General features: G+C 50.7%; 2 protein-coding genes across 15 annotated transcripts in view; one reads left to right on the top strand and one right to left on the bottom strand.

Annotated features, from left to right (window-relative positions):
• Nucleotides 1–25,833, top strand: part of MOCS1 (molybdenum cofactor synthesis 1) — a 40,137-nt gene that overhangs the window by 9,864 nt on the left and 4,440 nt on the right. For 6 of the 10 annotated variants that reach the window (XM_055263315.2, XM_055263314.2, XM_055263312.2 and 3 more), the window contains 9 exons: nucleotides 1,325–1,492; nucleotides 11,603–11,767; nucleotides 13,980–14,041; nucleotides 14,408–14,519; nucleotides 14,832–14,944; nucleotides 15,462–15,572; nucleotides 17,856–17,976; nucleotides 18,539–18,586; nucleotides 20,523–22,124. In XM_055263315.2, the coding sequence (XP_055119290.2) occupies nucleotides 1,325–1,492; nucleotides 11,603–11,767; nucleotides 13,980–14,041; nucleotides 14,408–14,519; nucleotides 14,832–14,944; nucleotides 15,462–15,572; nucleotides 17,856–17,976; nucleotides 18,539–18,586; nucleotides 20,523–21,283 (1,661 nt within the window). In that variant the 3' untranslated portion in view covers nucleotides 21,284–22,124. Of the gene's footprint in view, nucleotides 1–1,324; nucleotides 1,493–11,602; nucleotides 11,768–13,979; nucleotides 14,042–14,407; nucleotides 14,520–14,831; nucleotides 14,945–15,461; nucleotides 15,573–17,855; nucleotides 17,977–18,538; nucleotides 18,602–20,522; nucleotides 22,125–23,852; nucleotides 24,918–25,833 lie in introns of those variants that run through there. The other 4 variants (XM_063632150.1, XM_063632152.1, XM_055263316.2 and 1 more) reach the window with 3 other exon arrangements.
• Nucleotides 22,741–25,833, bottom strand: part of DAAM2 (dishevelled associated activator of morphogenesis 2) — a 113,230-nt gene continuing 110,137 nt past the window's right edge. For all 5 annotated transcript variants that reach the window (XM_055263307.2, XM_055263308.2, XM_063632147.1 and 2 more), the window contains one exon: nucleotides 22,741–25,754. In XM_055263307.2, the coding sequence (XP_055119282.1) occupies nucleotides 25,530–25,754 (225 nt within the window). In that variant the 3' untranslated portion in view covers nucleotides 22,741–25,529. The remainder of the gene's footprint in view (nucleotides 25,755–25,833) is intronic.

Raw genomic sequence — 25,833 nt, 5'->3', positions numbered from 1 at the left:
TCTCCCCATCCCTCTCATCCCCCCTTCTCCCCATCCCTCTCATCCCCCTCTTCTCCCCCACCCCCCTTCTCCCCCACCCCCCTTCTCCCCATCCCTCTCATCCCCCCTTCTCCCCCTTCTCCCCCTTCCTCTCATCCCCCTCTTCTCCCCCACCCCCCTTCTCCCCATCCCTCTCATCCCCCCTTCTCCCCCTTCTCCCCTTTCCTCCCCCTTCCCCCTCCTCCCCCTTCCTCCTCCTTCCCCCTCCTTCCCCCTCCTCCTCCTTCCCCCTCCTTCCCCCTCCTCCTCCTTCCCCCTCCTTCCCCCTCCTCCTCCTTCCCCCTCCTTCCCCCTCCTCCTCCTTCCCCCTCCTTCCCCCTCCTTCCCCCTCCTCCTCCTCTCCCCCTTCCCCCTCCTTCTCCTCTCCCCCTTCCCCCTCCTTCCCCCTCCTCCTCCTCTCCCCCTTCCCCCTCCTCCCCCTTCCCCCTTCCCCCTCATCCCCCTCCTCTCCCCCTTCCCCCTCATCCCCCTCCTCTCCCCCTTCCCCCTCATCCCCCTCCTCTCCCCCTTCCCCCTCATCCCCCTCCTCTCCCCCTTCCCCCTCATCCCCCTCCTCTCCCCCTTCCCCCTCATCCCCCTCCTCTCCCCCTTCCCCCTCATCCCCCTCCTCTCCCCCTTCCCCCTCATCCCCCTCCTCTCCCCCTTCCCTCTCATCCCCCTCCTCTCCCCCTTCCCCCTTCCCCCTCATCCCCCTCCTCTCCCCCTTCCCCCTCATCCCCCTCCTCTCCCCCTTCCCCCTCATCCCCCTCCTCTCCCCCTTCCCCCTCATCCCCCTCCTCTCCCCCTCCCCTCCTCCCCCCTCCCCTCCTGCCCCCCTCTCCCCCCCTCCCCTCTCCCCCCTCCCCTCCTCCCCTCCTCCCCTCTCCCCCCTTCCCTCCTCCCCTCTCCTCCCTCTCCCCCTTTCCCCTCCTCCCCTCTCCTCCCTCTCCCCCATCCAGGAGGAATGCCCCTGCCCAGGTGCCCTCAGCCCAGGAAGTCAGGCCAGGCTCTGCCCTCAGCCTGCTTCATCTCTAACCCATGCCCTTGGCCTCCCACTGGGGGATGTTTTGGCCAGATTGTGTGTGTTGGGCATAGGGAAAGGTGTTAACGTTTCAGAAATGAGAAAGGTGAGGCCTGGGGAGATGCTGGCCTGGGGTTTTCCACCTCAGGTTTAGTGAGGTCTCTGCTCACATCCAGATGGGTTTGAGAATCCTTTGGCCTGATGGAGAGTTGGGGAGTGGAGGCGTCATGGGGCTTTGGCCGTGCCTGTTTCCTCCCTCCACATTCCCATTCATCCTTCCCTCAGGTCAGTATTGCATGCCTGAGGAGGGCGTCCTGCTGACCCCCAAAGCCAACCTGCTGACCACAGAGGAGATCCTGACCCTCGCCCAGCTCTTTGTGAAGGAAGGCGTCGACAAGATCCGGCTCACAGGTGGAGAGCCGCTCATCCGGCCAGACGTGGTGGACATTGTGGGTGAGTTGGACGAAAGTCATCGCCACTTCTCCCAGCGCCACCTCATCCGGCTGGACACTGATGCCGATGTTAACATTGGCAGCTGACATTCATTTAGCACATGACACTCTCTTGGTCCTACAACACCTGCTGAGACAGGTGCTATTATTCTTCCCATTTTTGATGAGAAAATGAGGCTTAGGTTGGATAACTTGCCCAAGGTCATGAAGCTCGCACATGCCAGACCTCAGTAGCTTGCTGTCACATTGAGACCAAGGTCCTCTCCAAGAGGCCCACGTGACCTGGCTCTTGCTGACCTCCAAAACCCTTGCAGGTTTCTCCACCTTCCCCCTCCTTCCCATTCACATGGCCGGACCTTGACACGTGCTGTTCCCTTTGCTAGGAGCTCAGGGCGCTCTCCTCGACCTCATTCAGGTCTCTGTTCACATGTCATCTCAGCAAGGCCTTCCTCGACCATCCTGTCTAAAGTGCATCTTCATGTACTCACACCAGCCACTCTTTCCCAGAAATTGGCAAGTTATAGCAGCCAAATCTGGGCCAACATGTGTTTTTGTCTAACTTGCAAACTGAGTGTTGTTTGTTTGTTTGTTTTTGAGATAGAGTCTCGCTCTGTCGCCCAGGCTAGAGTGCAGTGGCACGATCTCGGCTCACTGCAACCTCCACCTCCCAGGTTCAAGTGACTCTCCTTCCTCAGCCTCCCGAGTAGCTGGGATTACAGGCACACACCGCTATGCCTGGCTAATTTTTGTGTTTTTAGCAGAGATGGGGTTTCACTATGTTGGCTAAGCTGGTCTTGAAACCCTGACCTCAAGTGATCCATGCCCCTCGGGCTCCCAAAATGCTGAGATTACAGGCGTGAGCCACTGCATCGTGCCGTGGTTTTTATATTCCTAAATAATGGGGAAAAAAAATCAAAAGAATAACATTTTCTACCACACGAAAATTATAAAATCCTAAATGTTCAGTGTCTATTAATGGAGTTTTATTGGCATATAGCCATGCCCATTCATTTACATATTGCCCATGGCTGCTTTGGCAGAGTTGCATGATGATTACAAAGACTGTGTTGCAAAGCTGGCCAGCCAAGTAGAAAATATTTACTGTCTGGACTTCCACAGAAAAAGTGTGGTAACCCCTGCCCTACCCACTTACCCTACTTCATTTTGCTTCATAGCATTTATCTCATCCTGGCACTGTGTGATCGGGTTGTGTGTTTGATTTCTTTAATTGTCTGTCTCCCCATTCATTGGTGTGAAAGCTCTCGCGTTGCTGGAGCAGGTTTTGTTTTTGGCATCCAGTACCGTGCCTGACACATGGTTGATGCTCCCTGAGATTCACTGAATGAATGGAGACTGGGTCAGAGTACAGTCTCTGCAGTACGGCATACTCCTATTTGAGTCTCCACCATGCCTCTTAAAAGCAGTGTACCTTGGGCAACTTTTAAAATCTGTTCTAAGCCTTGAGGCAGTGTTAGTACCTACCTCATAGGGTTGACCTGAGGAGGGAATGAGAATGAAATGCCCAGTCTGTGGCAAGTGCTCTGTAAAGGTAGCTCTAAAGGGCCTCTTGCCATGAGCTTCTAAACCCCAAGATCAGCAAAGAGACCTTTGCTCATGTAATTATAGGTGATGAAATCGGGGCTATGAGGTTCCACGTTCTTGATTGCTGCTCCGTCCAGCTGCTTTGGACAGGAACCCCCCCGCCACCCCTCAGCTCTCTGGCTCAGTAATTGTTCACTGGAGTACCCTCTTATGTGCCTCCTACTGTGCTGGGCACATGAAGATGAATGAGCACCAGCCCTGCTGTTGAGGACCCATGGCCCACTGGAGGAAGCAGCTGCTGTATAAGGGGAGCCTAGGTGCTGTGAGAGTCCCAAGGAGGGGCCCGGGTCCCCCTGACAGCCCTCTTCTCCCTCCTGCCCCATGGCCAGCTCCCTTCAGCCCCGACTGGTCACTTGGCCTGGGAACCTCCGTCATCTTGTGCTGGCTGAGCTGGCCCAGGCAAGCTGATGCCATGTTCCAGGCAGCTCCTCAGGGCTAAAAGGCAGGCTGGCTACCAGGAAAGGGCTGAACCTGCTGAACCAGCTGCTTGCCAGGTCCAGCCCCCTCATCCAGGCCACTTCCTCTGTCTGGCACCCGCGGGCATGGGCTACCTTGTGCCAGGACCTGTGAGAGAGCAGAGGGGTTGAGGATCACTCACTGGTCAGGGAGGTACAGGATGGCTGAGCACCGGTATGAGGACTTGGGGCTCTCCCCGGAAACCCCAGCATGCACAGTGGGAAGAATGGGAGCCAGGAAAGTTGGTAGCTCTGTCCCCATTCTGCCACTCTCTGGCTGGGTGAACTTGTGCAGGTTCCTTCCCCACCCCAGGGCCTCAGTTTCCTCAGTTGTGGTTGAGCCACTTTAAGGATGTTTTCTGCTGTGATATTCTGTGGTTATTGGTCCTGGCTGATGGAATGAGATGGGCAAGGGGTGATCGCCACGTGGATGCTAGTTAGGATAAGGCCCTGCCTGCAGTGACCTGCTTCTGAGGATTTACCTTCTGCCTCCCAGGAGGTGGGGGTAGGTGAAACACCTCCCCCTGCCCCTTCCCCAGTGCTTCAAAAAGAATGGCGGCTGCACCCGCTGACTTCCTGTGGCGCTGTGCCTGTGAGCACTCTGACATCTCTCAGGGGCTAGCCTCTGATCTTCCCCAGAGGAGCTGCTTCAGAGCAAAGCAGCCTTGAAGGGCAGGGCAGATGGGTGCTGGTGGAGGAGGGAGGGACAGGGGAAGAGAGGGAACAGAAGTCAGGGCCAGGATGTTCCAGAACGCTTGTGCCTACCCTCTCACGTGAGAGTTTTAAGGGGCTCCCACCTGGAGGCAGAGCAAAAGGATTGCAGGTTACAGTTTCTGCTGAGCCTGAGGTCCCATTCACCTCAGGCCCATGTCTGAAGCTCTGTCAGCCTTTGAGAGGTGCTGTAGAATGCCCCACGGGAAGGGTTTGGGCTCTTCAGCTCTCTCTGGCTCCCTCTGCCAACTCCTTGCCTCTCCAGCACTTCTCCACCCTGCTTCATGTGTAGACAAAGTCCCATGCCCCTTCTTTTCAGTTGAGATGGGTTTAAAGCATTATCTTGGTGCAAAAGTTATGGTGGGTTTTGCCATGAATAGCATGTCCCATAGAGCATGGGTGTCCTATCTTTTGGCTTCCCTGGGCCACAGTGGAAGAATTGTCTGAGGCCACACATAAAATACACGAACACTAATGACAGCTGATGAGCTAAAAATTTACCAAAAAATCTAATGTTTTAAGAAAATTTACAAATTTGTGTTGGGCCACATTCAAAGCCGTCCTAGGCCACGTGCAGCCCGTAGGGCACAGGTTGGACAAGCTTGCCATAGAGCTTCCCAGGATGATGGAATGTTCTGCATCTGTGTTGTCTGATACAGTAGCCACTCGTAGCTCTTGAGGGCCTGACATGTGGCTAATGTAACTGAGAAACTGAATTTGTGTTTTATGACTTTTTCATTCATTTAAGTAGCCTCATGTGGCCAGCAGCTGCCGTGTTGGACCGTGAAAGTTAGGGTCTTCCAAAGGAAGGAAGAAGGAACTAAGTGCACAAGTACTGTGAGAGCGTTGGAGGAGTTTGCAGGGCCCTTGTTTTCCATCCTAACTTCCCGAACGACTGGCCACTGCCAGATGAGCTGGACTTAGCTTAAGAATCACTCCTTGGGGAACAGCAGACACTGGGACCTACTTGAGGGTGGAGGGTGGGAAAAGGGAGAGGATCAGAAAAAATAGCTATTGAGTACTAGGCTTAGTACCTGGATGACGAAGTAATCTGTACAATAAAACCCCGTGACACAAGTTAACCCATGTAACAAACCTGCACATGTACCCCTGAACGTAAAAAAAAAAGTTGAAAAAAAAAATCACTCATTGCTGCAGCTTCTTCCTTTCCTTTTTCTTTCCTTCCTTCTTTCCTTCCCTTCCTCACTCCCTCCATTCCTTCCTGCCTTTCTTGTAGAGTATAGCTTGATTTCACAGCTTAAAGCCCATGAGAGGCTTAATGTAACGGAAAGCCAGTGACAGATTGTGAAAAGGGGTAAAGCATTTTGTTTTATTTTTGATGGGCTCCAGTTGCATAGAATTAGGTTAAATCATAATCCTTGGTTCATGAGATATTCTCATCATTGATCCGTGTATGACTCGCTTTACTTTATTCATGTTAATAATTCCTAAGGAAACCCACTATACCACCAATTTTTTGGCAATAAGTTTTTTTTTTTTGTTTTTTTTTTTTTTTTTTAGACAAAGTCTTGCTCTGTTGCCCAGGCTGGAGTGCAGTGACGTGATCTGAGCTCACTGCAACCTCCGCCTCCCGGGTTCACACCATTCTCCCGCCTCAGCCTCCCAAGTAGCTGGGACTACAGGCACCCGCCACGATGCCCGGCTAATTTTTTCTATTTTTAGTAGAGACGGGGTTTCACCATGTTAGCCAGGATGATCTTGATCTCCTGACCTCGTGATCCACCCGCCTCGGCCTCCCAAAGTGCTGGGGTTACAGGCGTGAGCCACCACGCCTGGCCATTTGGCAATAACTTTTAACTACCTATGGGGCCTTCCCTATCCTGTACCCTGCCCCCACCCCACTGCCTCCTAAGGTAAACGTTCCTCAGTTTTCTATTTATCACTTCCTTGCTGCCCTGTTCCCCCGTCCTTTTTTTTTTTGGAGACTGGATCTAGCTCTGTTGCCTGGGCTGGAGTACAGAGTGGCACGACAGCTCACTGCAGCCTCAACCTCCTGGGTTCAAGCGATCCTCCCACCTCAGCCTCTAGAGTAGTTGGGACTACAGGCGCACACCACCACACCCAGCTAATTTTTGTATTTTTTGTAGAGACAGTGTTTTGCCATGTTACCCAGGCTGGTCTTGCACTCCTGGGCTCAAGTGATCCTCCTGCCCTGGCCTCCCAAAGTGCTGGGATTACAGGCATGAGCCACCACACCTGGCCTATTCCCTTGCTTTTTAAAAAGTAGATATAGGCCGGGCGCGGTGGCTCACGCTTGTAATCCCAGCACTTTGGGAGGCTGAGGCGGGCGGATCACGAGGTCAGGAGATCGAGACCACAGTGAAACCCCGTCTCTACTAAAAATACAAAAAAATTAGCCGGGAGTGGTGGCGGGCGCCTCTAGTCCCAGCTACTCAGAGAGGCTGAGGCAGGAGAATGGCGTGAACCCGGGAGGCGGAGCTTGCAGTGAGCCGAGATCGCGCCACTGCACTCCAGCCTGGGCGACAGAGCGAGACTCCGTCTCAAAAAAAAAAAAAAAAAGTAGATATAGCAGGCCAGGCGCGGTGGCTCACGCCTGTAATCCCAGCACTTTGGGAGTCCGAGGCGGACGGATCACGAGGTCAGGAGATCGAGACCATCCTGGCTAACACGGTGAAACCCCGTCTCCACTAAAAATACAAAAAATTAGCTGGGCGAGGTGGCGGGCGCCTGTAGTCCCAGCTACGTGGGAGGCTGAGGCAGGAGAATGGCGTAATCCCGGGGAGTGGAGCCTGCAGTGAGCCGAGATCGCGCCACTGCACTCCAGCCTGGGTGAAAGAGCGAGTGACTCCGTCTCAAAAAAAAAAAAAAAAAAGAAAAAGAAAAAAAAATTAGATATAGCGTTTTGAAGTTTGTAAGTGTCATGCTCTGTGTAGTCTTTCAGGGCTTATTGTTTTTGACTCAAGTAAAATGCATAATGTTATACAGAGTTGTAGTTCTTTTTTCCTCTGTGGTCTACTGTTACATTATGTGAATGTACTCTATTTTCTCCTTTTAGTGAGCGTTTGAGTTGGTTCCAGCTTTTTTGTTGTGGACGGTGCCGCTTTGAACATTCTTGTTTTCATTAACGTATCTTGGTGTACGATTTATCTAGTGGTGGAACTGCCAGATCATGAAATAGGTGAATGTTTAACTCTGGAAAACAATGTGGCATTACTTAATAACCTGGTTGTGCCAAATACACTTTCACCAGTGCTATGTAAAAGATCCTGCCAAATGACCTCCCAACACTCAGTATTATTCTTGATATTTGCCAGTTGAACAAGTGTAAAATTATATTTCATTGTGGTCTTAATTTGTATTTTCGTGTTTAAGAATGAAGTTGGCATCTCTTCACATGTTAATTAGCTATACATAAATATAAAATATTTTTACTGTGTAATTCCTGGTCATGTCTTTTGCCCATTTTTCTATTTGATTCTTTGTCCTTTCATATTTATTTGGTACAGGTTCTTTGTATATGTTGCAAATATCTCCTCCCAATCTGAAAAAACAAGTTACACCATGTGTAATGATTGTTTTTGATCAGTAGCAGTTCTTGAATTTATCAGTTTTTTTCTTTTATGGTTAGTGTTTTCATATCTTGTTAATGAAACACCTAACCCCAGATCAGATCACCTACCTTTGTTCTTCACTAAAGATTTTAAATTTTGCATATAGGTCCTTAGTTCATCTGTAGATGATTTTTGGGAATTCAATGTAATTTTTTTCCATATGGATAGCCATTTTTTTCTAGTTCTTTATATTGAACAATCCTTACTTCCTCCATAAATCTGCCATTCTGTAAGTATTGATCTGTTTCAGGTTCTACTTTGTTCTGTTGGTCCATTTGTTAGTCTCTGTGCCAATATCAACTGTCTTAATCACTGTAGCTTCATCAGTCAATTATCTGGTAGGGCAAGTTCTTTTTATTCTTTTTCAGCAGTGTTTTACATATACTAAGGCTTGGCCATGTAAATTTTAAAATCAGCTTATCAAGTGTTTTTTTTGGTTGTTGCTGTTTTTATTTTTTATTTTTTTTATTTTATTTATTTATATTTTTTTGAGACAGTCTCACTCTGTCATCCAGGCTGGAGTGCAATGACACGATCTCGGCTCACTGCCACCTTCACCTCCCGGGTTCAAGCGATTCTCCTGCTCTGGCTTCCCAAGCAGCTGGGATTACAGGCATGTGCCACCACCATACCTGGCTAATTTTTGTATTTTTGGTAGAAACAGGGTTTTACCACGTTGGGCAGGTTGGTCTCGAACTCCTGACCTCAGTGATCCATCTGCCTTGGCCTCCCAAAGTGCTGGGATTACAGGCATCAGCCACCGTTCCCGGCCTCCAGTTGACTTTTAAGCTAGTTCTTTGGGCAGTTGCCGCTGATTTCTTCAGTAAGGAGATAATCAGTGATGGTGCTGAGATCTCAGTGGGCAAGGGAAAGAATACAGCTTAACCTGCTTCATTTTCCTTTATCTACTCACATTCTTTGCTCATCTTCATCCCCTAACTCATACCATTTCAGAACAACTAGCCTTCTTAAGGACTTAGATTGTTAAGTTCTTAGATTCCTAGATTGTGTTCCTCCAGGGTTGATTTGGCAGAAATGAACAACCACTGCTAATTTTCCTTATTGGCAGAGCCAGAGTGAAACTTTCCTTTTTCAAACAGCTCTTATTTGTAAAATTTATTTATTTATTTTTTTACAAAAGTAATTTATGTTTATTTCAGAAAAGCAGAAAGAATGTCGTTACTGCCTGTTTGTAACCACTGTTGACGTTTTGGTTTGATGACCCGCCTGCCATTTTTTCTCTGCATCTTGTGTTTACTATTTTTTGTGTTTACTGCATCTCTTGTTACTGTTCTCTCTACGTAATATAGTGCGTGCATTTCCCTACACCCTAATGTATGATTTTACAGAGTCATTTTGGGTTGCATAGTGTTCCATCATCCAGAGAAAACATAATTTAACCAGTTTGCTATTGTTGGCTCTCTAGATTATTTCCCACTTCCCTTAATTATGCATTCCTCCGTGATGAACATCCTTGTAGGCAAATGTTATTCACATCCATGATTATTTCCTTAAATTCTTAGTGGAATTTCAGGTCAAAGGCTTTAAAAGTTCATGTACAACTTCTCTCCAGAAAGATTATATGATTTTATTCTTACACCATGAATGTGTGCATTCCCATGCACCGCTACCTTAAACTGATGATGAATTTTGTAATATTCTGCCTTTTCTAATATTTGGCATCACTTGAGCACTTTACTCTTGGTTTCCTGTCTCTTGCAGCACTGAGCTGGGTCTTCATAGAGACATATGTTTACATAGCTTCTTGGAAACAACTGGTCTGGTGGCTGGAAGGGTGTAGTCAGTGGCACTGTCCATGTAGCAAAGATCAGCTAAAATTCAGGGGGAGGGGTGTATATGTGTGACACCCACATTATAAAAACGTGTTCATTATAGAAAGAAATTTTACCTATAAGTAAATATAAAAATCACCTATGATCCTACTGATCAAAGTTTAACTACTGTGTACATTTTGATAGCTTATCTTTTCTCTAGATCTTCTTGGATTTGAATGTGAGCAGGTATGTTTCTTCAGACTCATTCTTTTCATTCTTTGGTCTTTTGTATCCAGCTCTTCAAGAATGCCTTTGCTGAATTTTCCAGTTTGCTCATTCATTCCTGTGTCCATTCTGCTTCTCAAGTTTTTTCTTTTTGTAACTATATATTGTTTAATTTTCAAGAGCCCTAATTAGGGTTTTTTCTTGGTTTATCTTCAAGATTGAATATGTATCCCAATGAGGATATTCCCTCTGCTTTTTAAAAGAATTGTCTTCTGTTATCACTGTTCCTTCTCCTCCTCCTTTCATTCTTCTATTTGGGGAACTAGTTATCTTTCTTTCATGCTTCTTCCTTAAATGTTTGTCGATTCTTGGTGATGTACTCATCTTAGTGCCTGAGGTCTCTGTTGGCCTGCCTGGCAATGTTGTTTGTGTTTCTGTGGGTTGCTCCAAGGTTGTGGAGAAAGGGGTGTGAGGTACTGCTGAGTGCCACCGGGACTCAGGCCTTGCCCCCAAAATGGTTTGGCTGTGTCCCCACCCAAATCTCTTCTTGAATTGTAGTTCCCATAATCCCCACGTGTCATGGGAGGGACCCAGTAGGAGGTAATTTAATAATGGAGGTGGTTACCCTTATGCTGTTCTCATGATAGTGAGTTTTGACGAGATCTGATGATTTTTATAAGGGCCTTTTCCTGTTTTGCTCAACATTTCTTGCTGCCGCCATGTGAAGAAGGACGTGTTTGCTTCCTCTTCTGCCATGATTGTAAGTTTCCTGAGGCCTCTCTAACCATGCTGAACTGTGAGTCAATGAAACCTCTTTTCTTTCTAAATTACCCAGTCTCAGGTATTTCTTTATCAGCAGCGTGAGAAGGAAATAATACAGCCCCATGGCTGGCTTAAGTGTCTGCACTGGTGCTCTGTCCTTGAGGCAAATGCTTCTGCTGCCTTCCCCTGCCAACAGGGAAGGATGAGGCCAACCTGTCCAACTCCTTCAAATATAACTCCCCTCTTACACAACCTCCCTGACGTGCAGTAGGACCCCTCTACTCCTGTACATGTGACTACTAAGCTGCGTGCACACTAGTCTCTCCCTGTTTTTACAGAACCTTCTCCTGGGTGCACTTTGAGCTGTAGTCTCTATCCGTCTGATCGGTCCCATCTGCTTTCTCTCTTTCAGTACTTATTTACCTTTCTGGGCTATCTACGGCATTCTTTCTTACCTTCCAATGCTATTATGGATTTTTAAAATCCTTCCATTATTTCTAGGGATATTTGGTAGAATGGAGCTGTCAAATAGCACTTAATTCAAACACTTTTATGTTTCCATTATACAGAGTATCAAGACCTGTGTAGTACTTGGTTGTTAAGAGCAGAGTCCTGAGTCAAGCACACATGGATTTAAATGCCAACTCTTCTTACTGTGTGACATTAAGCAATTTTCATAATCTTTCAGAGCACCTCTTTCCTTATCTACTAAATGAGATAATTGTTATTGTGAGGCTTCAAGGAGCTAAATATATGCAAAGCCCTCAGTAGATCACCTAGCACAGAGCACTCAATGCTTAATATTTTGGTTATTTTTGTCAGTTTTGATTCTTAGCTTTCTTTTTAAGTTAGGCCTGGTTAATATAGGTCTGCAGAGAGCCTCTTTTCCATCCATCTTGTCTGGACAAAGGGTTTTGCCTTCCAGCCCTTTGCCCGGCCTCACCAAGAACAAGCAAGCAGTCTGACCCCCTTTCTGTTGTCCTTACAGCCCAGCTCCAGCGGCTGGAAGGGCTGAGGACCATAGGTGTTACCACCAACGGCATCAACCTGGCCCGGCTGCTGCCCCAGCTTCAGAAGGCTGGTCTCAGTGCCATCAACATCAGCCTGGACACCCTGGTGCCTGCCAAGTTTGAGTTCATCGTCCGCAGGAAAGGTGAGCAGATGTGGATGGGGTGGGTGTGCCTCCCAGGGCCTGCACATAGCTGGGGAGGGCGTGGCCATTGTTGAGCGAGGGGCCTGGTCACTTCCTCTTGGTGTCTGGGCTATCAGTAAGTCAAAGCACTTATTTCTCACCCCTCATCCTTGCCAAATGTATGTCAGGGACTTTGGGGGTCAGACACTAATGACCTAGGGTGACCAACCTCCCCACCACCCCAGCCCCAGTTTGCCCAGGACTTGAGGGGGTTTTAGAATGAATGACTTGAAGTTTTGAAACCAAGACAGTCTGTGGCAAACTGGGCTGAGTTGGTCATTCTACGATGAGCTCTGAAGAAACATGGGACAGGCCAGGGTGGAAGTAGCCGCCCTGGGATGCCAGGGTCTGGGTGTATGCTGCCAGGTGGGGTCCCCCAGCAGGCCCCCATGGTTGTCCCTGTGCCCTCCTGTGCACCCCCTACTGCAAGCACACCCATACCTTCCACTAACCTGCCTCAGGAGGCCCAAGGTAGACAGGTGGAGCCAGCCTCGAGCTGTGGGTCGCAGTAGACCAGTGCCTGGCTTCCCCTTGGCATGGACCTCATGTTGGGGCAAAGGTTCTTCAGGTTTGGATACCCTTTGATATGTGGGAGAGGGTACATGACTGAGCACTCTGGAGGATCAGAGGGATGGCAGGGAGACCCAGATCTCCTTCCTCTTCCTTGGAAGCAGCTTCAAGATCAGCCCCACCACCTTCTTTCCTTCCTTTTCTTAAATGGGGTGTGATGCCTTGCTTAATACCCTCCATGTGCTGAGGAAGCACTTATGGTGTCTCCTTCCTCTATGGAGGCCTGCTTCAGGTGCTGTGGAGGGGACAGAAGACACATAAGACATTTCCTTGGCCTTACAGGCTGCTAAGGGCCAAAAGATGTCATTCCATGGGACAGGCTTTGCTTGTCTTGTGGTATTGATTAAAGCATTACAGAGAGGAAGAAAGAACTCTTAGCAGGAGAGAACTAGGAGGGCTTCAAGAAGGATGCATGTATGCTGGCCTTGAGGGGCAGGAGGGTTTGAATCAATGGCATATACTCTGAGGGGGGACAGGAGTACAGAACCTGCAAGGGCTCTACGGTGGGAAAGTAGGAGGTGGATCTGTGGGCTGTACTGCCCGCATACACGTTCTCCCTTTTTGTCTCTCATTTCCTGGCACGTGGATTGGAGACATTGGATCTTCCCTCCCATTCATACTCTTTTGTCCACCACCTGCCTTTGGAGGGGAGTGTTTTACAGAAAAGAAAACTTATAGTTCTAGGTTATCCTAGCAGCATTATTTTTTTCAAAGCTACACATTTTTCCCTTTACCCTCTCACTGAGCAGTCTGAAAATGCTGCAAAGAAACCATGGAGGCCATTTCTAGGCACCCTATCTCACAGGTGACCACCCAGGCTATGCAGGCTGGGGGTGCTGGAGGGGGCCAGGATGCAGTAGGTGATCAAGTGATTGGATGCATGAGGGAACTGGGCAGTGAGAAGTCCACCTGGGGTCGCACTGACTGTGGTTAATGATTGTTGAGACAATAATTGCTTACCAGCCCTGGAACAGCACCTGTGCGTAGTAGGTGCTCAGAGAGTATGTGTTGAGTGAATAATTGATGGACTGTTGAAGAAAAAACACTGAAGTGGGAGTGGAAAACCTGCATTCTGAAAGATGGAGCCATGGGGCTTTGAGCAGAGCATTGCCTCACTCTGGGTCTTGGTTTCCTCCTGTAGACAACAAGAGGGTTCAACTAGATCCAGGGTCAGCATGCTATGGCCCACAGGCCACATCTAGCCCCCTGCCTGTTTTCATGTAGCCTTTGAGCCAAGAATGCATTTTACAGATAATGTTCCCTATCATTAACTGATTTTGAATGTTAACTATGAACTCCATTTAAGCAAAATATTGTCCCTGCAAAAAGAATTGCATTATTGTATCCCATTTGTAGATCTGTTTTACAAAACACTGTAGTCAGTTATTACTACTACATTTTGAATTTAGCCAACACTTTGTGCCATACTTACACAGATCCTCAATTTTGGCTCTTGGCTTGCAAAGCCTACAATATTACTCTGGCCTGTTTTAGAAAACGTTTGCCCGTCTCCAGACTAGATGGGCTCTGGTGCTTTTCTGTGGGGGTGTGGGGGAAGAAGAGAGAGGACAGAAGTTCCTGGATCCTCGTTTCTCCCTCCCAGGCTTCCACAAGGTCATGGAGGGCATCCACAAGGCCATCGAGCTGGGCTACAACCCTGTGAAGGTGAGGCCGTGCCCCTGCTGTAGATTCCCGACTTCCCTCCACACTGCCCTGGCCTTCCCCTCACTGCCCTGGCCTTCCCCTCACTGCCCCTTGGCCCACTTGAGAGCCCTCAGCTCTGGCCAGCATGGCTGAAGTATGTGCACCCTCCCACCTCTTTTCTCCCTGCTGGTCCAGCCCCGCCCACCCTCGAGAGAAACGAGAAAATCAGTGACCCCAAGGAAATCCCGTAACTTAGAGAACTGAGTGGGAGAAGCAAGGAGTGGGTCCCTGAATGGAAGGCCTCAATGAGTGCCAGGCCCCCAAGGGTCATCTCCACAAAAGAATGCAGGGGGCACAGCCCTCATGGTCCCGTTGTCCCCCGGCCAGGTGAACTGTGTGGTGATGCGAGGCCTTAACGAGGATGAACTCCTGGACTTTGCGGCCTTGACCGAGGGCCTCCCCCTGGACGTGCGCTTCATAGAGTACATGCCCTTTGATGGTCAGTGATCAGGGACGGGTTGAGGGAGGGAAGAAGGGATTGGGCCTGCAGGTCGCGTGGGGTGGCTCACTCACTGGGTATGGCTGACCTCAGGGGCAGTGAGTCTAGGATTATGATGGGCTGTTGGTGGCTTCTCGGAGTCCACTGTGGATGTGATTCAATCCACCAGTTTTAGGCAGGGCTCCCGTCCCTCCCATCCAAGAGGGTGGAGAACTGATTGCTATGCTATGGCAGGGGATGGACTCAAAGACCCCGGGGCCCCTTCAACTCTGATTCAGAAGCTCCCCTTGCCTTCCCCCAACCCGAATACAGGCAACAAGTGGAACTTCAAGAAGATGGTCAGCTATAAGGAGATGCTAGACACTGTCCGGCAGCAGTGGCCTGAGCTGGAGAAGCTGCCAGAGGAGGAATCCAGCACAGCCAAGGTTGGGGAGCAGGAGGGTGTGGGGCAGGCCTGGAGGAAGGTCATGCCTCCACCCTAGGATGGAGAGCTAGCAGGGGGCTGCACTGTGGTGGGGATGCTGTGATGTGGGATGGTACCATTTAAGCAGGAAGCATCAGTGCTATCACAACCACCTCCCTGTTTCATGGATGAAGATGTGGGCTCGGCTAGGGTGGGGGGCTCAGTAACATGTCAGAGGACACACTCCAGGAGGTGGCAGAGAGGGGTGCTCATCCCTCTTCCACACAGACTTTTCTAAACATGCTGCCCACAGGTCCCTGCCTTAGCAGCTTTTATCTAGGGCAAGCCAGGCATAGGTCAACCCATGGGTCATCCATCCTACCAGAGTCTTCTATCACCTGAGGGCCTTGAGTGGAGCTTCACATGGGGTCCTCTGGGAGAGAGTTGAGGAGTGGAGGTTCTGATGTCATGGAGTGAGAGACTGGGCTCAGTAGCCCATCCCCTCCACTGCCCTTTTGCTCCCACTCTCCCCTGCCCAGGCCTTTAAAATCCCTGGCTTCCAAGGCCAGATCAGCTTCATCACATCCATGTCTGAGCATTTCTGTGGGACCTGCAACCGCCTGCGAATCACAGCTGATGGGAACCTCAAGGTGAGCATCCCCTCCTCCACGGGGACCCCTTGCCATCTCTGTGTTCTCATGTCTCCTCCCACCTTTGCACCCTGATTGGAGAGGAGGCTGGCAGGGCACAGTGTGGGGGGAGGTGGTTGGTGCAATAATGTCAGGTTTGGAGGCATGATGGGAGCAGCAGGTGAGGGTGAACTCATGGCCCCTCTGGAAATGTCACCCTGATTCCTTCCTTCCTTCTGTGGGGCCCTGAAGTAGCTTCTGGTTTATTGGAAGCTCCTTTCCAGCTCTCATGGAACTGCAGGATCAATGTGCATTTTGCCTGGCCCCCACCATGGTTAGCCCCTTCCACCAGGCCAGGGGCTCAGCTCTGAAACCAGAAATGGATGTTACTCATATCTAACAAGCATGTCCTGTGCATTTGGCCCTGTGGGGGATGTCGGGACCCCTTCTCGTCAGGGCTATGCAGACTCACAGGCAAGACCAAACAGAGGCAATGTGTGGCAGCACCAGAGTCCTTGCCACACGCGTGGCTGGATAGGCTGTGAGGGTGCGGGGCATCAAGAGCACTACACACCTCAGCAAGCCTTGAAGAATGGGTGGAGCAGAAGTGGGGAGGGGAGGGTGCACACATAGGGTTCATACTGGTTGGGCGGACTAGGGCAGATTAAAGTCAGCTATGGGAAGACTACATTGTAGAGGGCTTTGGTTCAGAATGTGTTCTGTGGACAATAGTGTGCTGAGTAAGGTTCCTGAACAGGGGAGACATCCCCCGTGTATGTTTTATAAGCCGCAGGCTGGGTGTGATGACAAGAAGACCAATTAGGTGGCCATTCAATGGTTCTCCAAATATGTTAGAGTATGAATTGAAGGGAAGGAAGACTCAGAGAGCTTGGTAATGTTTGTGGAAGGAGGGGAGGAAGGCATCAAGGTAGCTGGAAGGCCTTGGGATCTTTTACAATTGTGGCAGGGTGACGATGGTGGGTTGGGTTTAGATGCATCCAGTTTGAATCCAAAGGAACCATCCAGCAGGTTGCTGAAAAGCTTGGGGGTTTTTCTGGGCTGGAGATACGGAATTGACTTGGACTAGAGGTGGTATCTGTATCTGTGAGGTCTTGGCAGGAAATGGAAGGTGGGATTCTGAAGAGAATGTAATGAAGAAGCTATTTATAACATATAAGATTAAGGAAACCAATAAAGGATATTGAGGTACTTGGGCCCAGCAGCAGCAAAGTGCTGTTCCCACTTAGGAAGGACAAGGGGGAGGCATTGATGTCACTGGGGCCCAGGAAGGGCTGGAGCCTTAGAATAGAGGCCACCTCATTGGCACCTGAGCTATGCAGAGAAGCAGCTGCTGCCAGATACATCAAAGCAGGGAGGAAGCAGGGGATAAATGCCTCAAGATTGTTTCTTTCCCTTTGCCCATTGATCTCCCAGGCAGGAGCCAGCTGGGGGGCGTTGGTGGGGTGGGTGGGGGGGGCGCACCAGGTGAAGTCCACAGGAGGAACCTCTTTGTTGCAGAGAAGGGAACCTGGAGACTGGTTGGGGAGCGAGGCATGAGGAATAATGGGCACGCTGAAGCAGTTAGACCTGTCCTAGATTTCACTGGTATCTTCTCCGGTGGTCTCTGCCCGCAGAAGCTTCTCATTCTTCTTTCTCTGTGGCCACGGTGCCTTGTGCAGAGCTGGCACAGAGTGGATGCTTCATAAGTTTTGGTGGAAGGATGGTAGGTATATTGATTTCTGGGGCTGTCTCATCCATCCCTCTTACAGAAGCTGAGAAGCATTGAGTGAAGTTTGACCTTAAGTTGTCATGCCCAGCAGCCCTCAGCTGAAGCTTCCAAGCAGTGATCACAGACTCAGATAGGTACAGGGCAGGCAGGTGATGTCCACAAGGGACTTGGAGGGGCTGAGGTGAAATGGGATGTGTGTGCCACAGCAGGGGTAGGAGACTTCCAGGACACACACAGCTCCAACTGGTTGGGGGCCATTCTTATGGTGATAAAGTGGCCATTCCAGCAAGTGTCTCAGAAGGTACAGATCTGGATTTTTGCATGCTATCTCTGTTGGCATCTACTTAGTTTTTTAAAAATACACTGAGGGAAGTATGACTGTAACTCACATATAGGTATTGGGAAGTCGAATTTTGCATCTTGCTCTTCTAGCCTCTCTGACCTCCCTACAGCACCTGTGTCTCTCACTGCTGGAGGCCCTGCCATGGGAGGCCCAGGGAAGGAGTTAGCTTCTCACAGGCCAGGAGGCCAAGGCTCAGGGGTAAGGAAGGCATATTGTCCTCACCCACATGTAGGTCTGCCTCTTTGGAAACTCTGAGGTATCCCTGCGGGATCACCTGCGAGCTGGGGCCTCCGAGCAGGAGCTGCTGAGAATCATTGGGGCTGCCGTGGGCAGGAAGAAGCGGCAGCATGCAGGTAAGGGCAGGGTGGGGAGGGCTGGCCTGGATGGTGAGTGGGCCTTGTCACCGGGAGGGAGGTGTGGAGTCGTGAGGTGAGATGACCAAGGAACACCTGGGGGGGATGCTGGCAAGAGTCCGCATCACCCCCACTACCACTCAATCCTGTTGGCCCTCTGGACTCAGGGTACAGTGATGCTTCTCCTTCCATGGGGAAATGTCATAGCAGAGGCTGCATAAGAGAGGGGACCCCAAATTCTCTTGGGCTGTTTTACTGGGTGGGGAGAAGGGGGTGTCATTGCTTCTTTCTCATCCCACACGTGGCCTTCTGTTTAGGGAGGGCAGGGTCCTGATATCCACAGACTGTTCTTTGGGCTCAGCCTTGAGCGACCTCGCAGTGCACATGTGGGGGCCTTTTGTCAGGGCACATATAGCTGAGTGCATGTGCTCTGGGGCTGTCAAGCGCATTTGTTTCAGTGAACTCTCCTCTCCCCGCCCTCTCTCTCTCCCCCTCCCCTGCTTTACTCTCCCTCTCCCCATCCCTTGCTTTCCTCTCCCTCCCCATCTTTCCCTCACCCCAGGCATGTTCAGTATTTCCCAGATGAAGAACCGGCCCATGATCCTCATCGGTGGGTGACCCATCAGTACGTAACCACTCACCCTTGTCATTTGGGGGTCCCGTGGGGTGGGAGCCGTGCCATAGGCACCCCCAGCTCCTGCATTTCATGCTGATTTGTCATCCTTGTTTTTCTTCTATTCCTCCTTCATCTCTTCTTAACCTTCAAGGTTTTACTGTTTCTTCCCCTACTGTTCATGATCCCCCTTACTATACCTGCCACAGAAATGATCCTTCTATCTCACCAAACATCGGAGCAGGGGGATGGTCTGCCAGATTTAATGATCACTAAGTTAGTGGCTCCCTAAGAATTGAAATCCTGGTTAAAACAGAGGCTTCCTCGGCTCTAAAATCTCCCATTTGGATAATGTGACAGGTGTCCTCTGTAGTACACACTGATCCATGCACAGTGTATCTGGACCATTAGCCCCCACTGGTGGATGTGTGGCCACACATCTGTGCTGGGAAGATCTTGAGGCAGCAAGTTAATAATGTTACTCACATGTAACATGATGTAATGATGGCCAAGACCTCAACTTCCCAATTCCTTGACTCTCAGGAACATCTGCATAGGATGTATCATTGTGTGTGTAGGATGCTTCAAACAATAGCCCCCTGGTTTTAAGTCCTTATGTGGTCTCCTACCCCTGGGGGCTGGGCTGGTCACTGAGGAGCTGTAGGGTGGCTGTTGCCCCTCTGTCACGGTGCCCAGATTACAGCAGGTGAGGCCTTGACCCTTTGCTCACAGTCAGTTCTGAGCCCCCTGAACTGTGCCACTAGGAAAGAAAAAGCAGGGGGAAAAAAAAAGATGAGAGGAAAGATCCTTTCTTTAGAGGTTGGAGCAGAGTGAGCTCAGTGGCCCAGAGGAAGGCAGGCTAGAGACAGCCCAAGGACCATCTTTGCCCACTGGCTGCCTGGGAAAGCAAAGGTAGCTCACCACTGGGAAGAAGACTCTCATCTCCTCTCCTCCCACTCCCAGCATCCAAGTCCTCTTGTTGGGCCCTGACCCATGCTGAGGCACCTTCATGGCCTTGATGGCATCTCCCCAGAAGGGAGGCTGCCCCTCTGACCTTGACAAGTCTGGGTCTTAGAGTAGGATGCGAAGTGGGAAGCTGGGGGAGCATTTGCTTCATACTTTCAGAGATATTGAGTAACCAGTCTGCTTTCTATACAACCAAGAGTTGCCTAGGACAGGGCCTCTCAGAATTTCATGTGCATGGGAAGCACTGGGGATTTTTTGTCCTTTTGGATTGATTTGGAAGGTCTAGGGTGGGATTCTGCATCTCTTGTGAGTTCTTAGGTGGTGCTGGTGCTGTTGGTGCTGCTAGTCCATAAGCCAACCACCCTTTGAGTAACAAGAGCCTGCACCGTTCCCTAGGTCCTCTGCACCATCTGAATTAGCCTGTCAGTTTGTATGTGCTTTTGATGTGCTTCAGGGGACTTGAAAAACATTTAAGTAGATCACATATTCCCGTTATTATCTTGCCTGTAAACTAAGTGGTTATATTAACTCTTCATGGAGAATGTGAAGATAAAAATAAGTATAATTGGTAATTTAGAGTGAGACCTAGCTCTAGTTTTAAGAAAATGAAGGGACATTCAGAGGTAATGTGATCCAGGCCTCAGGTTGGTGCTGCTTGAGAGAACTTGGGAATTGAGAAGGTTTTCATGAGGAGGGAACCCTGTGCCACGGTGGCACAGCAGTTTCTAGGAGGGCTGTTACCCTGTGCATCACTGGGTGAGAAGGGCTGTGAACTTGGACTCTGGGTGCCATCTCTCTGTGGATCTTCTGCTTTGTCTTGTCCCACTGCGCTTTTTGTTCTTCATTCCTCTTTCCCTGGCGTGAAAGAGAAGTTGAGGTGGGATAGGGAGAGGGTTGGGGAGTAGAGGTGGGAAAAATAATTGCCTTTTGGACTTAGTCTTTCTTCTCTTTTCTTCTTGCCTTGCAGAGTTATTTTTGATGTTCCACGATTCCCCACCAGGCAATCCAAGCATTTCCTCCTGGGACCCCCTCCATGTTCAGGGTCTAAGACCCAGAATGAGTTTCTCCAGCCAGATGGCCACTTTATGGAAAGGATACAGAGTCCCCCAGACCCCTCCTCTAGCTCAGCAGCGGCTGGGGTCTGGCTCCTTTCAGAGACACTACACTTCCCATGCAGACTCAGATGCCAACTCAAAGTGCCTTAGCCCAGGTTCCTGGGCTCCTGCTGCCCCCTCAGGACCCCAGCTAACCTCAGAACAACTAACTCATGTGAACTCGGAAGGACGGGCAGCTATGGTAGATGTGGGCAGGAAGCCAGACACAGAGCGGGTGGCTGTGGCTTCAGCCGTGGTCCTCCTGGGACCCGTAGCCTTCAAGCTTGTCCAGCAGAACCAGCTCAAGAAAGGAGATGCCCTGGTGGTGGCCCAGCTGGCTGGAGTCCAGGCAGCCAAGGTGACCAGCCAGCTGATCCCTCTGTGCCACCACGTGGCCCTGAGCCACATCCAGGTGCAGCTGGAGCTGGACAGCACGCACCATGCCGTGAAGATCCAGGCATCTTGCCGGGCTCGGGGCCCCACCGGGGTGGAGATGGAGGCCCTGACCTCTGCTGCAGTGGCCGCCCTCACCCTGTATGACATGTGCAAGGCTGTCAGCAGGGACATCGTGTTGGAGGAGATCAAGCTCATTAGCAAGACTGGCGGTCAGCGCGGGGACTTCCATCGGGCTTAGCACCTGCCCTTCTCACCCATGGCCCACTCAGGCCTGGAGCTGGGATGCAATGTAGGCTGAGGGAAAGACGTCAGGTTCCTTTAATCACAGTCACTGTTTACCTTGAGCAGTAAACCCGAAGTCAGCCTGCTCTACTACTAACAAGCCTGCTGCTAGATGATCTCTAATGACCAATGGGGCTTCCTTTCTATAGGGAGGATACCAGCAGGCCCTTAAGCCTTCCAGGACACTAAGGTCATGGGAGCGGGACTGCAACAAGCAATGCCAGATAACTGAGAAATCATGTTCTTTGTGGACTATTTCGGACAACCAGGCTCTGACAGTCCAGCCCGGAACTTTTCCTTCTCATTTTGGGTTTTCTCTTCTCCTACTTTCCTGGGGAGAGATTAAGGGTTCATTAAGCAGAGGAGCCCACTTTGAGGAGAGCAAAGCACAAGCTTGCCTGAAGAATGGATCCCAACTTCTCCCCAGCAGCTCTGCCTCCCTAAGTAAGTCTGTGAAGCCACAGCCCTGCCCTGTCCTGACTTCATCTCTCCTGCCCAAGTCTGTGTCCCATCAGACTTGCAGCCTTTCAGCTTAACAGTTGCCTAGTCCTGCCGGCCCCTTTTCTTCAGGCCCCCCTCCTCCGAAACAGGATGTGCACACGTGGGCCATAGCCCTAAGGACTCCTGCCGGACCACACGGCCCACACCTGGCCCCGTTCACGGCTGTTCCACCCACCCCTCTTTATTCCGGAGCATATTCGGGAAAGAAGAGTTGATGATAGATTGCCTTCGCCCTCACAGCGCACAAATAAAGCTACGATGCCAACTTTGCAGATGCAAGAATGAAGACACTGTGGGTAGGGCACTGGGCTGCTGCAGTTTCATAGGGAAGGCTGCACCTATCAACCCTATCCCAAGACACATTCCCCTGAGGGAAGAAGAGGAGGGACCTGGAAAGGCCTAAGGGCATAGTCTCTGTATAGCCCCACTATGGGAGAATAAAGTAGAGTAGGGGGTATAGAAATGCACCATCTAAGGGAAATTTTTTGTCAGGTGGTGGCCAGGGGTGTTCAAAGCTGATTGCTTGCATCACCAGCTATTAGAGGTCAGAGAGGGCAATTAGAGGCCCCTGGCTCTTGCATCCCACACACACAGTTCTGGCCTGCTGGGCTCTCTAACTAACTAACTTGGATGCCTTTGAGTCCTCTGGTGCCCCCTGCCTGCCTCCCCTCTGCCCTATGCCAAGGTGTGCTGGCAAATATTTAACAACCAGCTCTCTGGAAAAGAATTTCTGTGATACAAATACTCCCATGTTGAATAATTTCAAGCTACCAGTATGTCACATGGCTTGCAAAATTCCTGAAAATGCAAACAATTGGTTCTCACAGAGCTGGTACAAGCTGGCTCCAGCACACCACTCTCAGCCCACCCCAGATCCCCTCATAGGAAGAAGGCACAAGTTTAAAGGCAGACTGGGTAGGGATGGTATGAATTTAATATTTTTTAGTATTACAATATATTCTTATAAAAAAGGTGCAAGTGAAAAAGGACACTGTAGATTTTGTCCATTAGCCTCATTTGTCATCTGAGGCAGCTGGTGAGAACAGCCTTGGCATGAAGGCATCCCTGGTAGTGGTCAGGGAAGATAGTCACAGCTCCCCAGTTGGTGGAAATGGGATGGGAGTAGGGAGAGGCTGGACCAGACCCTTCCCTATTCACCTGGAGAATTTTCTCCCACTGCCCTAAACACTTTATTTCCATCGCAGGGGAGAAAGGCTGCTGAGAAGGTTGTGTTAGGTTGACGATGAATTTTACATTGGCCACAAAATTAGCTGGAGAAACTTATCTAAAGGTGGCAGAAGTGGTGGGGAGGGCATGAAAAAAGCAAGACCAAGAAACATTGAGGCTAAAACATGTAACATATTAAGGACCAGCTCAGCCACCCCGACTGGGCACCAGCCCCTTCTTACTCAGTTGAGTATGAGTCCGTGGTCCAAGGCACTGTTGGAGATCTGGCTACAGTGGCATCTAGCACCAGAGCCACTGGCCAGATCTAGAAAATAAATAGAAAAATACCTTTTAGAGAAGGCTGGGCTCTGGAACAACGTATTTGTGTCCTCTGTCAAGAGTTGAACCAAATTCTGCTTTTCTGAAGATCAAGTGTGTCTTGAACAGCTTCCTTTTCTTTCCAGGTGCGTACCCAGTCTTCCGTGGTGGGTGGGAATGCCAGACATGCTTGTGGAGCCCTCCCCTGTTCCCTGCCCGAGGGGGTTAGGTTGACATCAGCCTGGTCAGTTTGGGAGAGGACCTTTAGAGGCCTCACCCACAACCTCCCATCTTCCCCAATGCTTGTCTTGCAGTGGGAGCTCTTGGGGCTGCAGATGGGTATAGCCAAACTCTCTGCAGCCGTTCTGCCTGGAAGCCTTCATCTTGCCCTCACCTGGGTTCCAGGATGGCCTCTTCACACCTGTGTCAGTCAGGCTTGCACTTGCTCACATCCCTCCCACCAGAACACACACGCCGCCCGCCCCCTCAAACCAACGCACATGCTGGGCTCACCAACCCTGTGTTTCTTCCCCCTGCAGCTACTACAGCCCCAGCCCCAGAAGTTGGACGCAAGTGAAAGGCAGAAGATAGGCAGCTGAGAGTAGGCCCAGCTCACCGGTCTCCACTGGCAATAACCCTGAGCCGGGGATTAGGTTGGAAAGTGAGAAACACGGGGAAGGGCAGAAGGGCCAAGAGCTGGTTGGGCCAGTCTCAAAGAGGATGAAAGGCCAACTCGGAGTGTGGTATTGAATAAGAGCCTTGATGGAGTTTTAGAAAGATTTTGTCTAGATACAGCCATCCCATCCACGAAGGCCAGCATGAGATGGACAAAATGGAAGGTAGGAGTGGATGGGAGGACCAGAAGGAGCCCCTCGCAAGTCGGGCTGAAGAACCAAATTGGGTACCAGAAGTGGGGTGGCCCCCCTCTCAGCCTTCCTCCTTGGCACCTTCAGGTGATGTGCTCCCCAGAGGATGTCAGCCTTCCTCCTCCATCCCCATCTCCCCAGTTTCCCTTGCCTGCTCTGCTGTTTGCCCCATCCGAACGCCTGAGAGGAGGGGCCACCCTTAGAGACAGCATGTTAATGTGGAGGGCAGCTCTGGCCCTCAGACCTCTCAGGAACCAACTCTCCAATGCCAGTGGACACATGGTTCCAAGTGGCCACCTGCAGGCTGGACAGAGGCCGCTGTGGCTTCTGCCTTGAGGCTAGTGTTAGAGAAGGGGTGGGAGGGCCTGAGCGATTTATATGAAGTAGAGAGCTGTGGGATGGAGCTAAGCATTCAAGTGCTGCCCTCTGCTGAGGGGCTATAGGGGACTCCAAGGCAACATTTGAGGTCACTGTCTGGCTTCACAACAATGGCCAGGTGTCCAGGAGATGGGGACATGGGAGATGCCCAAAAGGCATGAGGTGTGGTGATGAATGAGGTCTGTCTTGAGCCCCTCGCCAGATTCATCAAGCACCTGGTAGTGAGCCATAGCTGTGGAAACCCAAGGTGAGTCTTCTAGGACTGTGGATTAGTAGACAGGATGGAGGTGACGGTAGAGAAGGAAGGGAAAGATACTTAAGACATGCAGGGAGAGGCCAGAGGACTTGTGACATGGGAAACAGACACTGCTACTCTGTCCTGATGGCATTGGTCCCTGCATCATCCTTCCAACATTGACTATTTTCTGGAACCTACCAGAGCTGATCTACCTAGAATATATAATGCCTCCTCTGTTTCCATTCAAGAGGAAAGTTTGCCCCCAGGTCAATGTTCTGTTGAGTCTCCCCTTGAGAGACGGGAGTCTGGATTCCCTCACCAGATTCCCTCTCAGGGGCTCCCTCCATCATTACTCCCCGTGCTACACAGGAAATCTGGACAAGGCTGTGGACCTCTCCAGTCTATATCTGGAACTGTTCTGTGCCAGCACATGGGTGCCCATGGTAGGGGATGGGGAGCAGGGCCCCTGAGGCCCTCCAGGGATGTCCAACTCAGCCTCAGAATAATCCCTGGGGCCAGGGCACAGAAGGAATCGTGTGAAGGGGAGATGAGAGGAGCCCCTTAAGGTAAGCGTGGGGAGACACCTGGTCCAGCCACACACAGCCCCCCATCCCAGGACCCAGCCCAGGGCTCTAAACCAAGCACCAAATGGTTTAAATATCACCACCTCCTCCACTCAGCCCCATTCTCACCCATCCCTGTCTCCCGGCCTCCTGTGTGGCTAGTTCCCCAGGTCAATAATTTAGCCGGTTTATTGCCCGCTCCCGGGTGACTTCCAGGGCCTGGCTCCCTGATCGCTTGCGGCTGCGCTTGAGCTTGCATAAGTCCTTGTCGAAGACCTCCCCAGAGCGCAGGGCTGACACCAGGTCATCAAACTCGCCTCCCTCCTCCAGTGAGCTGCCCGCAGCCAGGACCTTCCGCTGCCGCTGCCACCGCTCACGTTCCCTCTGCTCCTTCAGCTGCAGGTGGGGGGCCAGAGATAGGAACCCTCTCAGGGAGAGGCGCTGAAGCCAGGGCAGCCCCCCCAGCCCTGGGCTA

The sequence above is a fragment of the Symphalangus syndactylus genome, chromosome 23, assembly GCF_028878055.3.
Source record: "Symphalangus syndactylus isolate Jambi chromosome 23, NHGRI_mSymSyn1-v2.1_pri, whole genome shotgun sequence".
In the NCBI taxonomy this organism is placed as follows: domain Eukaryota; kingdom Metazoa; phylum Chordata; class Mammalia; order Primates; family Hylobatidae; genus Symphalangus; species Symphalangus syndactylus.
Note: the sequence above shows the minus strand (reverse complement) of the source record. Positions and strands in the feature narration are given on the sequence as shown.